The sequence below is a fragment of the Hylobates moloch genome, unplaced genomic scaffold (genome assembly GCF_009828535.3).
Source record: "Hylobates moloch isolate HMO894 unplaced genomic scaffold, HMol_V3 SCAFFOLD_14, whole genome shotgun sequence".
NCBI classification, from domain to species: domain Eukaryota; kingdom Metazoa; phylum Chordata; class Mammalia; order Primates; family Hylobatidae; genus Hylobates; species Hylobates moloch.
Window position 1 is genome coordinate 61,397,328 of NW_026652289.1, and position 13,845 is coordinate 61,411,172.

A 13,845-nucleotide genomic window follows, 5' to 3' on the forward strand; every position below is an offset into this window, starting at 1 on the left:
AAGTCAGGTAGCGTGATGCCTCCAGCTTTGTTCTTTTGGCTTAGGATTGACTTGGCGATGCGGGCTCTTTTTTGGTTCCATATGAACTTTAAAGTAGTTTTTTCCAATTCTGTGAAGAAAGTCATTGGTAGCTTGATGGGGATGGCACTGAATCTATAAATTACCTTGGGCAGTATGGCCATTTTCACGATATTGATTCTTCCAACCCATGAGCACGGAATGTTCTTCCATTTGTTTGTATCCTCTTTTATTTCATTGAGCAGTGGTTTGTAGTTCTCCTTGAAGAGGTCCTTCACATCCCTTGTAAGTTGGATTCCTAGGTATTTTATTCTCTTTGAAGCAATTGTGAATGGGAGTTCACTCATGATTTGGCTCTCTGTTTGTCTGTTATTGGTGTACAAGAATGCTTGTGATTTTTGTACATTAATTTTGCATCCTGAGACTTTGCTGAAGTTGCTAATCAGCTTAAGGAGATTTTGGGCTGAGACAATGGGGTTTTCTAGATATACAATCATGTTATCTGCAAACAGGGACAATTTGACTTCCTCTTTTCCCAATTGAATACCCTTTATTTCCTTCTCCTGCCTGATTGCTCTGGCCAGAACTTCCAGCATTATGTTGAATAGGAGCGGTGAGAGAGGGCATCCCTGTCTTGTGCCAGTTTTCAGAGGGAATGCTTCCAGTTTTTGCCCATTCAGTATGATATTGGCTGTGGGTTTGTCGTAGATAGCTCTTATTATTTTGAGATACGTCCCATCAATACCTAATTTATTGAGAGTTTTTAGCATGAAGGGTTGTTGAATTTTGTCAAAGGCCTTTTCTGCATCTATTGAGATAATCATGTGGTTTTTGTCTTTGGTTCTGTTTATATGCTGGATTACATTTATTGATTTGCGTATGTTGAACCAGCCTTGCATCCCAGAGATGAAGCCCACTTGATCATGGTGGATAAGCTTTTTGATGTGCTGCTGGATTCGGTTTGCCAGTATTTTATTGAGGATTTTTGCATCAATGTTCATCAAGGATATTGGTCTGAAATTCTCTTTTTTGGTTATGTCTCTGCCAGGTTTTGGTATCAGGACGATGCTGGCTTCATAAAATGTGTTAGGGAGGATTCCCTCTTTTTCTATCGATTGGAATAGTTTCAGAAGGAATGGTACCAGTTCCTCCTTGTACCTCTGGTAGAATTCAGCTGTGAATCCATCAGGTCCTGGACTCTTTTTGGTTGGTAAGCTATTGATTATTGCCACAATTTCAGAACCTGTTATTGGTCTATTCAGAGATTCAACTTCTTCCTGGTTTAGTGTTGGGAGGGTGTATTTGTCGAGGAATTTATCCATTTCTTCTAGATTTTCTAGTTTATTTGCATAGAGGTGTTTGTAGTATTCTCTGATGGTAGATTGTATTTCTGTGGGATCGGTGGTGATATCCCCTTTTTCGTTTTTTATTGCATCTATTTGATTCTTCTCTCTTTTCTTCTTTATTAGTCCTGCTAGCGGTCCATCAATTTTGTTGATCTTTTCAAAAAACCAGCTCCTGGATTCATTAATTTTTTGAAGGGTTTTTTGTGTCTCTATTTCCTTCAGTTCTGCTCTGATTTTAGTTATTTCTAGCCTTCTGCTAGCTTTTGAATGTGTTTGCTCTTGCTTTTCTAGTTCTTTTAATTGTGATGTTAGGGTGTCAATTTTGGATCTTTCCTGCTTTCTCTTGTGGGCATTTAGTGCTATAAATTTCCCTCTACACACTGCTTTGAATGTGTCCCAGAGATTCTGGTATGTTGTGTCTTTGTTCTCGTTGGTTTCAAAGAACATCTTTATTTCTGCCTTCATTTTGTTATGTACCCAATAGTCATTCAGGAGCAGGTTGTTCAGTTTCCATGTAGTTGAGCGGTTTTGAGTGAGTTTCTTAATCCTGAGTTCTAGTTTGATTGCACTGTGGTCTGAGAGACAGTTTGTTATAATTTCTGTTCTTTTACATTTGCTGAGGAGAGCTTTGCTTCCAACTATGTGGTCAATTTTGGAATAGGTGTGGTGTGGTGCTGAAAAAAATATATATTCTGTTGACTTGGGGTGGAGAGTTCTGTAGATGTCTATTAGGTCCACTTTATGTAGAGCTGAGTTCAATTCCTGGATATCCTTGTTAACTTTCTGTCTCGTTGATCTGTCTAATGCTGACAGTGGGGTGTTAAAATCTCCCATTATTATTGTGTGGGAGTTTAAGTCCCTTTGTAGGTCACTGAGGACTTGCTTTATGAATCTGGGTGCTCCTGTGTTGGGTGCATATATATTTAGGATAGTTAGCTCTTCTTGTTGAATTGATCCCTTTACCATTATGTAATGGCCTTCTTTGTCTCTTTTGATCTTTGTTGGTTTAAAGTCTATTTTATCAGAGACTAGGATTGCAACCCCTGCCTTTTTTTGTTTTCCAGTTGCTTGATAGATCTTCCTCCATCCCTTTATTTTGAGTCTATGTGTGTCTCTGCACGTGAGATGGGTTTCCTGAATACAGCACACTGATGGGTCCTGACTCCTTATCCAGTTTGCCAGTCTGTGTCTTTTGATTGGAGCATTTAGCCCATTTACATTTAATGTTAATATTGTTATGTGTGAATCTGTTCCTGTCATTATGATGTTAGTTGGTTATTTTGCTCGTTAGTTGCTATAGTTTCTTCCTAGCCTCGATGGTCTTTACAATTTGGCATGTTTTTGCAGTGGCTGGTACCGGTTGTTCCTTTCCATGTTTAGTGCTTCCTTCAGGAGCTCTTTTAGGGCAGGCCTGGTGGTGACAAAATCATTCAGAGTTTGCTTGTCTGTAAAGTATTTTATTTCTCCTTCACTTATGAAGCTTAGTTTGGCGGGATAGGAAATTCTGGGTTGAAAATTCTTTTCTTTAAGAATGTTGAATATCGGCCCCCACTCTCTTCTGGCTTGTAGAGTTTCTGCTGAGAGATCAGCTGTTAGTCTGATGGGCTTCCCTTTGTGGGTAACCCGACCTTTCTCTCTGGCTGCCCTTAACATTTTTTCCTTCATTTCAACTTTGGTGAATCTGACAATTATGTGTCTTGGAGTTGCCCTTCTCGAGGAGTATCTTTGTGGCATTCTCTGTATTTCCTGAATCTGAATGCTGGCCTGCCTTGCTAGATTGGGGAAGTTCTCCTGGATAATATCTTGCAGAGTGTTTTCCAACTTGGTTCCATTCTCCCCATCATTTTCAGGTACACCAATCAGACGTAGGTTTGGTCTTTTCACATAGTCCCAAATTTCTTGGAGGCTTTGTTCATTTCTTTTTATTCTTTTTTCTCTAAACTTCCCTTCTCTCTTCATTTCATTCATTTCATCTTCCATCAGCGATACCCTTTCTTCCAGTTGATCGCATCTGCTACTGAGGCTTCTGCAATCTTCGCGTAGTTCTCGAAACTTGGCTTTCAGCTCCATCAGCTCCTTTAAGCCCTTCTCTCCATTGGTTATTCTAGTTATCCATTCTTCTAATTTTTTTTCAAAGTTTTTAACTTCTTTGCTATTGTTTTGAATTTCCTCTCGTAGCTCAGAGTAGTTTGATCGTCTGAAGCCTTCTTCTCTCAACTCATCAAAGTCATCCTCCATCCAGCTTTGTTCCGTTGCTGGTGAGGAACTGCGTTCCTTTGGAGGAGGAGAGGTGCTCTGTTTTTTAGAGTTTCCAGTTTTTTTGCTCTGTTTTTTCCCCATCTTTGTGGTTTTATCTACTTTTTGTCTTTGATGATGGTGATGTACAGATGGGTTTTTGGTGTGGATGTCCTTTCTGTTTGTTAGTTTTCCTTCTACCAGACAGAACCCTCAGCTGCAGGTCTGTTGGAGTTTACTAGAGGTGCACTCCAGACCCTGTTTGGCTGGGTGTCAGCAGCGGTGGCTGCAGAACAGCGGATTTTCGTGAGACCACAAATTCAGCTGTCTGATAGTTCCTCTGAAAGTTTCGTCTCAGAGGAGTGCCCAGTTGAATGAGGTGTCAGTCTGTCCCTACTGGGGGGGTGCCTCCCAGTTAGGCTGCTCAGGGGTGAGGGACCCACTTTAGGAGGCAGTCTGTCCGTTCTCAGATCTCCAGCTGCGTGCTGGGAGAACCACTACTCTCTTCAAAGCTGTCAGTCAGACAGGGACATTTAAGTCTGTGGAGGTTCTTGCTGAGTTTTTGTTTGTCTGTGCCCTGCCCCCAGAGGTGGAGCCTACAGAGGCAGGCAGGCCTCCTTGAGCTGTGGTGGGCTCCACCCAGTTCGAGCTTCCTGGCTGCTTTATTTACCTAAGCAAGCCTGGGCAATGGCGGGCGCCCCTCCCCCAGCCTCGCTGCCGCCTTGCAGCTTGATCTCAGACTGCTGTGCTAGCAATCAGCGAGACTCCGTGGGCATAGGACCCTCTGAGCCAGGTGCGGGACACGATCTCCTAGTGTGCCGTTTTCCAGGCCCGTTGGAAAAGCGCAGTATTAGGATGGGACTGACCCGATATTCCAGGTGCCGTCTGTTTCCCCTTTCTTTGACTAGGAAAGGGAACTCCCTGACCCCTTGCGCTTCCCGAGTGAGGCAATGCCTCGCCCTGCTTTGGCTCGTGCACAGTGCGCTTCACCGACTGTCCTGCACCCACTGTTAGGCACTCCCTAGTGAGATGAAACCGGTACCTCAAGCAGAAATGCAGAAATCACCCGTCTTCTGTGTCGCTGGGGCTGGGAGCTGGAGACTGGAGCTGTTCCTATTCGGCCATCTTGGCTCCACCCTCCCGTTTTGTATTTAATATTGTCTTTTTCATGTGTACATTTGTTCTAATTATACGATCTAATTTCTCGATAGTAGCTATATTATATTTATTTTATATTTTTGTCCCTGAGCATATTGCAGGTGTGCAAATATACCAATTGATTTTTATTTTATTTTGTTTTTGATATAATTACTGGAACACATTAATTTATATTTTTTTGAGATGGCGTCTTGCTCTGTCGCCCAGGCTGGAGTGCAGTGGCGCAATCTCGGCTCACTGCAAGCTCTGCCTCCCAGGTTCACGCCATTCTCCTGCCTCAGCCTCCTGAGTAGCTGGGACTACAGGCGCCCGCTACCACGCCCGGCTAATTTTTTTGTATTTTTAGTAGAGACGAAGTTTCACCAGATTAGCCAGGCTGGTCTTGATCTGCTGACCTCGTGATCTGCCTGCCTCGGCCTCCCAAAGTGCTGGGATTACAGGCTTGGGCCTGGAACACATTAATTTTAATACTTAAAGTCAGGAGTTGGCAAACTATGGTCCATATGCCAAATCTGGCCTGCAGTCTGTTTTTGTATGACTCTCAAGCTAAGAACTGTTGCTATATTTTTAAAAGATGTTTAAATAAAAGGAGAAGAATATATGACAGAGATAACATGTGGCATTCAATGCCTACAATATTTCCTACCTGGCCCTTTACAAAAAAAAGTTTGTTCACTCCTATTTAAAATGATGTGCACTTAATTCTTGCTTTTTATGGGAAAAAGATTCTTTCTGTAAAGGACTAAATTAAAGAGATGTGTGATACGAAGAAAAAACTGGTAGAACTAACAAATAAAGAGAAATAGACAAATTTACAAGCATAGCTTGAGACTTTTAACATATCTTTCTTGGCAATTGATAAAATAGGCAAAAATTAATAGAGGTAGATTTGAATAACATGATTAAGTTAAATTAATTGAATATATGCAGAAAACTGCATCCAACAAATACAAAACATATTTTCAAATGCACATGGACAGTTTACATATGAAGACATAAGTCTTCATATGCTAGGGTCAAAAAGCAAGTCAGATTTCAAATAACTAAAAACATATAGAATATGCTCTCTAAATAATGAAATTAGGCTATAAATCAATAATGAAAAAGATGGCTAAGAACTACTCAATTGTACACACTTCTAAATATCCCATGAGTCAAAGAAGAAATGAAAATGGAAATAAGGAAATAATCTGAATTACATGATAATGAAAACATGACATAACAAAACTTACTAAAGTAGAGCTTTATGTGAAATTTATAGCCTTCAATTTATATATCAGAAACAAATAACACTTGAAACTTAATAAGCTAAGCATGTGTGCAATAGTTTAAACAAATAAAAAAATTAAAAGCAAAGAAAGTGAAGAAATGGTAAAGATAACTTATGCCAATCAAACTAAAAATATATAGTAGAAAGGATCAATAAGGTCAAAATCTGATTCTTTGAAAATACCAAAAAATCAATAAACACCTAGAGATACTGATAAAAAAAAAAGAGAAAGGTAGAAGTAACCAACAATAGGAATGAGAAAGCACATCATCACAGATCCTACAGACATTACAAAAATAGAGAATACTGTAAACAACTTTATTGTAATAAATTACAAAATTTAGATGAAATGGACAAATTCCTTGCACAAAATTAACTTATTAAACTGACACAGACAAAATAACCAAAAAAAGTCCTGTATTTGTTAAAGAAATTAAATCCTCAATTCTAAGCCTATTTCCAAAATAAACGAAATGGATTCACTGGTAAATTATTCCAAACATTTAAGAAAGAAATAGTACCAGTTGCATCAAAACTCTTCCAGAGAATATAAAAAAAGATCACACTCACTTACTGTGGCAAAACTAACATTGATATTAAAACCTAAGGAAAACATTACAGGAAAGGAATAAATTTAGGCCAGTCTCACATATGAAGAAACATGCAAAAATCAAAACCAAAATATTAGCAAATGAAATCCAGCAATTCATAAACGGGATGATATTTCACATTTAATTGGACTTATTCCTTAAATGTATGGGGAATAAATAAGGGTCTCAGGAGTACTAGCTAAAAACAGATTTAAATAAGAAACAGAGTCTCATAATATTCAAAATGTTAAGATTTCAATTGAAAATTACTCATCGTAGGCTGGGTGCAGTGGCCCACGCCTGTAATCCCAGCACTTTTGGCGGCCGAGGCGAATGGATCACGAGGTCAGGAGATCGAGACCACGGTGAAACCCTGTCTCTACCAAAAATACAAAACATTAGCCAGGTGCGGTGGCGGGCGCCTGTAGTCCCAGCTACTCGGGAGGCTGAGGCAGGAGAATGGCGTGAACCCGGGAGACGGAGCTTGCAGTGAGCTGAGATCGTGTCACTGCACTCCAGCCTGGGTGACAGAGCAAGACTCCGTCTCAAAAAAAAAAAAAGAAAGAAAATTACTCGTCATACCAAGAACCAGAAAGACCTCAAACTGAATGAAGAAAGATAATGAACAGATACCAACAGTGAGATGACAAGGATGTTAGAATTATCTGACGAAGATTTTAAAGCAGCCACCATAAAAATCCTTCCACAAGCGATTGCAGACAGTCTGGAAACAAATGAAAAATATAGTCTTAGAAAAGGAACAGAAAGTCTTCACAAAGAAACATAATATATACAAAGGAACCAAACGAAAATTTTAGGACTGAAAACTACAGTAACCTAAATACAAAATCCAGTGGATGAGACTAGAAGACAGAAAAATAGAAATTATCCAATCTGAACAAAAGAGAAAAAACAGACTAGAAAAGAGAACACAGCCTCAAGGACCTGTGAGACTATATCAAACATTTGTATCATCATAGTCCTAGATAAAGAGGAGGTAGAGGTCAAGGCTGAAAAAAAGTACACAAGAATTAATGGCTGAAAGCTTCCTAAATCTGGCAATAGACACAAACTTAGATTCAAGATGCGAGCCAAACTAAAACAGAATAAACCTAAAGAAATCCACACCAAGATACATCATAGTCAAACTTCTGAAAACTAAAAATTGAGAACAAAAATTAAAAGCAGCAGGAGAAAATCAACACCTTATCTGCAGGAGAAAAACAATTCAAAAGCAGATCTCTTCAGATATCATGGAAGCCAAAAAGCATGTGGCACAACTTTTTTTCTCCCCCAAGTGCTGAAAGAAAAGAATCGTCAACTCAGAATCCTATATCTAGTGAAAATATCCTTCAGGAATAAGGAGGGAAAGCAAGACATTCTAAGATTAAGGAAAATGAAGATAATGTTTCATGAGTATACTGACTCTAAAAGAATGGCTAAAGAAAATTCTCTAAACAGAAAGCAAATGATAAAGTTAAAAAATCTTGGGAACATTAGGAAAAAAGAAAGAATACGATAAGCAAAAATAGGATAAAAACAACAGACTTTCTTTTTCTTCTTTAGTTTTCTAAATTATATTTGATGGTTAAAACAAAAGTGGTAACACTGTATGACATGGCTCCAAATATATGCAGAGGAAATAAAAATGCAATTATCGTTAAGACCCAGCAATTATACTCCTGGGCATTTATTCTAAAGAAATAAAAACATATGTGTAATAAAAACTGTATACAAATGTTTATGACAGCTTTATTAATAGTAGCTCAAAACTGGATACAATCCATATGTCAACAGGTGAATGGTTTAACAACTGTGGTACATTCTAACATGGAATTCTGCTCAGCAATAAAAAGGAATACACTATCAATATAAGGACTAAATTATCAATAATAGCAATAAAGTATTAATGTAATTACATATAATTATTAATATAACCTATTAACTAAAAGGAATAAACTATTAATATAACCTGAATGACTCTCTAGAGAATTATATTGAATGAAAAAAGCCAGTCCTAAAAATCACTGTATTAGACGAAATGGATGATTTAGAATTGTCCGTTTATGTAACATGCTTGAAATGACAAAACTATAGAAACACAGAATAGATTATTGGTTGCCACGGATTAAGGGGGTGTAGGGCTGGAGAGAAGCAGGTATGGCTATAAAAGGGCACTATGAGGAATCCTTGTGGTAATGAAACTGTTCTATATCTTGCCTGTATCAATATTCTACTTGTGATATTATATTATAATTTTGCAACATGTTACTATTGGGGAAAACTGTGTAAAGAGTACAAATCATCTCTCTGCATTATTTCTTACAACTACATGTGAATCTACCATTATCTCAAAATGAAAAGTAAAAAAAAAAAATATTAACAGTGAAATGCCAAGCCACAGGGTAGGAAAAATTATTTGCAATGCATATAACTGATAAAAGATTAGTATCCAGAATATCTAGTAATAAATCACTAAGAAAAAGAAAGACAATCCAATTTCAAAAAAAAAACAAGGGTTAAAGTCTTAAATCACCTTACAAGAGAGGATACTCAAATGATCGATACGTGTTATCAAAACAACTTGCTCAATTTTACTGGTCATCAGGAAAGTAGAAATTAAACCCACAAAAACATACCACAACAGACTCTTCAGGATGGCTAAAGTTTTAAAAACTGAAATGTCAAGTGTTGACAGAGATGAATATTCTGGAACACTCATATACTGCTAGTAGGAAAATAAGTCAGTATAACCACATTGGAAAACTGTTAGGCAGTATCTATTAAATCTGAGCATATATATAAACACTAAGACTCAGCAATTCCACTTTTTAATATATCTTCAACGGAAATGCTACATAAGTGCATTAAAAGATACCTACATATGTGCATTAAAAGGCAAGAATTAATAATTAAGGCATTAAAAGTACAAGAATGCTCATAATGGCTGGGCATGGTGGCTCACGCCTGTAATCCCAGCACTTTGGGAGGCCAAGATGGGTGGGTCACCTGAGGTCAGGAGTTCGAGACCAGTCTGACCAATATGGTGAAACTCCGTCTCTACTAAAAATACAAAAATTAGCTGGGCATGCTGGCGTATGCCTGTAGTCCCAGCTACTCAGGAGGCTGAGACAGGAGAATTGCTTAAACCCAGGAGGTGGAGATCGCACCACTGCACTCCAGCCTGGGTGACAGAGCAAGACTCCATCTCAAAAAAAAAAAAAAAAAAGAATGCTCATAGTAGTATTATTCCTAATAGCTCTATAATATAAACCACTAAAATTCCCATCAACAGTAGAATGAATACAAAATTGAAGCACATTCACGGATATTCATTCATATATTCATACATATTTATCCTTGATGCCTCTCTTTCCCTCACTCCTATCCAACAGTCAGTCCTCAAGCTTCCACCAAAATGTAACCTGAATTTGCTCACTTCTCTTCATCTCCATTGATACCATCCTCCTCATATCCACCATTATCTCTCACCTGGTTTATAGCAACAATCATTTAACTAGTCTCCATGCTCCCCCTATGATTTGTTATCTGCAAAGTGGTTATTAAAACATATATCAGATCATCTCATACTCTGTTTAAATCCTTCAGTGGGTTCTCTCTGTCAGCAGAATTAAATGTATCTCTTCACTATGGTTTGGAAGGCTGCCATGCTCATTCCGGTATAGTCTAAGGTATTTAAAAAGAAAGATCTTAAAGATACACTGAGTGGTTTAAATAAATTAAGAGTTCTTTATCTCTCATACACAGTTCAAAGGAAGACAGTCCTGGGTTGGCAGGGCAGTTCTGCAAGACTCAACATGGAGTTCCATCTCTGGCTCCAAAATGCATGCCCAAGTTTCATCATCACATTTGCAACCTAGCTAGCAAGAGGAAGGAAAGGCAAAAGAGGGGCTAGGCTTCTTTTCTCTTAAGGGCACAGTCCAGAACTTTTTCACTCTACTTCTGCTTAACATCTTCATTGTCCACAGCTTCCTCACGTGGCACACACAGCTGCAAGTAAGCCTGGGAAATGTCTTTAGTTAAAATGACATGTGCCGACCCACAGCTCTATTACTACGGAGGTAGGGAAGAATAAATATTGAGGACAACTCATAGTCTTTGCTCTAGCCTACAGCACATAATCCCTCTCTACCTCTCTACCCTCATCTCTTCCCTTTCTCTCCCTTGCTCATGGTTTGGCCTTCTTGCTCATTCCCTCTTAGTCCTCAGGGCCTTTGTCCCTGTGCTGTCATATATCTAAAATGCTCTTCCCTAGATCTTTATATGACTGGCTTTCCTTCATCATTTGAATCTCAGCTCAAGCCTCATGTATCTTCTGAGAGACATTCCCTGACCCTTCCCTCACAAACAAAGTAGCCCCCTCCTTATCATTCTCTAACCCATATTGTTTTATTTCTACATTTATCACTAGCTAAAATTCTCATTTACTTATCTGCTTATTATCTGTCTCCCTCTAGAATACAAGCACAATGAGAACAGAAATGTTGTCTGACATTTTCTGCTGGATCTCCAGCACCTAGATGCTACTTTGGATAAAACAAGAATTCAACAAATATTTACTTATTTTTAAATGTTTAGGAAAAAATTATTTATATAACAAATAATTAAAGATGAATTAATTCAGCCAAAACCTATCATTTTATGACTGGGAAAACTGCAGCCCAGAGAAAATAAATGTTTGCCCAAGATTCTGCAATGAGTTACTAGATTCCCAGGTCGGTGCTTCTCTCTAGCACCCTATTTCTTCCAGTATTTTCTTTGAAATCTTCTTCCATTATGTCAACCCTCAGCAATTATTACTCTGAACTCCTATGGCACTAGACTTTAATGTCCATTTGGTTTTTATTTCATGTTACTTTATATTATTATTTATCTTTATTGTATCTATTGTTTCCCCTGCCAGACTGTAAGCCCTTTGAAAATATGAACCTTCTAACACACACATAGAACACAGGCCCTCAATATGTAATTTACAAAGATGGCTAAAGTCAATTTATTTACTAAAGTGAAACTCAGGATGATTACAACTTTCATCTTGTCCTATTATTGAGGACAAAAGTTGGCTACTAGAAGGCTAGATCTGGGGCAGAGATAATTTCTGTGTGTCCTCAACTGAACAGAGATGCATGAGTGTCTTACCTGCATTTGGAATCTTACGTGCTTCATCAAAACTATGCAGAGGAGCTGCTCTGGGTGTAATGGGTGGATTCTGAAAGGTAATCCTTGCTGTTGGTGGAATCAGCCCTCGTTCTATCATACTTAAAATCCCTAAAAAGAAACATTAATAAAATGTGAGTTTAATTCCAAGCAATTCCACAAAGTCTGGGCTCTATAAATTTCACAAGTGTAACTTACTCCATTCATCATCTTATTTGTGAGGGTACGTCTAGTGCCTTAATCCTTTGTATAAAAAAATAGCTACAGTACACATTCATTTAAATGTAATATTCTAACCCAAGGAAAAATGTCATTTCCAATGGCAGTAATATGAAATAAAATTGCACTAATTTCATTTTAAGGTGGAAATATAATTTCAAGGCAAACTAAAACTTCTTTATACTTATGATATTTTCAATCATTGGTAATATTATTACTCTTTTTAAAATTCAGAGAAATCAGGCACAGATTCTTAATAACTAAGGAGATCCTTTATTCCAAAAGAAGGAAATCTGTGTACTTGAAACCATGCCCCTGTTGTATAATCGGTCATGCTTTATAAAATAAGGAGTTATTTTTAGACATTTCTCATATCACCAGAAGATGTTAATGCTCAGATAGGTTATTTTAATACAACTGGGCAAAATGGTTAGTATTAATGTAACTAATTTACAATTCCTAGCATTCATACTGTGTTAGCATGGCTGGTGCCAAATCTTTTAAAGGATAAGAGACATCATTAAATAAATAAACAAATGAATAAGTCAATGAATGATTGACTCAAGCCTGCTGTTAGAGGGAAAACTTTTGTTAAGGTGGATCTACTGTATTGAAGCCAGAAACCTAGAAACTTGGGGACTACTTGCAATAAATTTGTGGTAGGGCTTCAGTTTCTTGTTGCTCTTTTACATAATAGAAAGTAAGTAAAGAACTCTGGGTCTCAACAAAATCCTGGAATACAAACTGTGTATTCAAGTTGGCCTAAGTTGAAGAATTTGGCACACAACTTGGTCCCTTCCAAGAGGGACCAATGCTATTTCCATTTACCTTATGACCTCTATATTATATTACTGTTAAGAATGTTAGTCTAGTGTTATAGGAATTCAGTAGAATGATCACTGAACGGTTGGAGAGCTGAAAACTAGTTCACTTGTAAAACAATGATTCCAAAGAGAAATCTTCAGTTTACTTACTGAAGAATCATTTAGGGGAAGAATTTCTTATTAAAAGCAGAGATGCCTGGGCCCCAACTCAGACCTGTCCAAACTTCTGAGGACAGGGCCTGGGAATCTGCATTATTGAAGGCTCCAGGAGATATTCATGTGCACTGAAGTTAGAGAACCACTAGAATTGGGGCCCAGTAACATACACGTTAAATAAGCACTCCAGGTTAATCTTTTGTACTCTTTTTGTTTTGTTTTGTTTTGTTTTTGTTTTTTTGAGACGGAGTCTCGCTGTGGCCCCCAGGTTGGAGTGTAGTGGCGCGATCTCGGCTCACTGCAAGCTCCGCCTCCTGGGTTCACGCCATTCTCCTGCCTCAGCCTCCCGAGTAGCTGGGACTACAGGCACCCGCCAACACGCCTGGCTAACGTTTTGTATTTTTAGTAGAAACGAGGTTTCACCGTGTTAGCCAAGATGGTCTCGATCTCCTGACCTCGTGATCCGCCTGTCTCGGCCTCCCAAAGTGCTGGGATTACAGGCATGAGCCACCACGCCCGACCAATCTTTTGTACTCTTAACACTTAAGAATTACTGATCCAGAGTATAACACTTTAGGACCTTTTTGAAATTAGTACTTCAGGTTTTAATTTTTATAACACTAGATTGAACTACTTTAAAAATCTTGTAAGACTAATTCTTTGTCCTCACAAATATTTTCTACCTATAAATATCAAATTTCATTTCCAAGAACTCTGCCTGTTTCGCAGATGTGAAGAACAGGTCTCCTTATAATTTAATATATTTTCATTTCAAGAGTCAGTTTCATTCTCTGAGAATTCTGAAGACTATAAGCATGATTTTAACTCTTGCTTTAGTGCTGGTTGAAGCA

At 38.1% G+C, this 13,845-nt stretch overlaps 1 protein-coding gene across 9 annotated transcripts in view; it reads right to left on the reverse strand.

Annotated features, from left to right (window-relative positions):
• The window catches only part of IQCH (IQ motif containing H), a 257,935-nt gene that overhangs the window by 158,965 nt on the left and 85,125 nt on the right, over positions 1–13,845 (reverse strand). For all 9 annotated transcript variants that reach the window (XR_009209572.1, XM_058427228.1, XM_058427227.1 and 6 more), the window contains one exon: positions 11,778–11,906. Coding sequence is in view for 8 of the 9 variants with exons in the window: in XM_058427228.1 (XP_058283211.1) it covers positions 11,778–11,906 (129 nt within the window). In the remaining variant the exon portion in view is untranslated. The remainder of the gene's footprint in view (positions 1–11,777; positions 11,907–13,845) is intronic.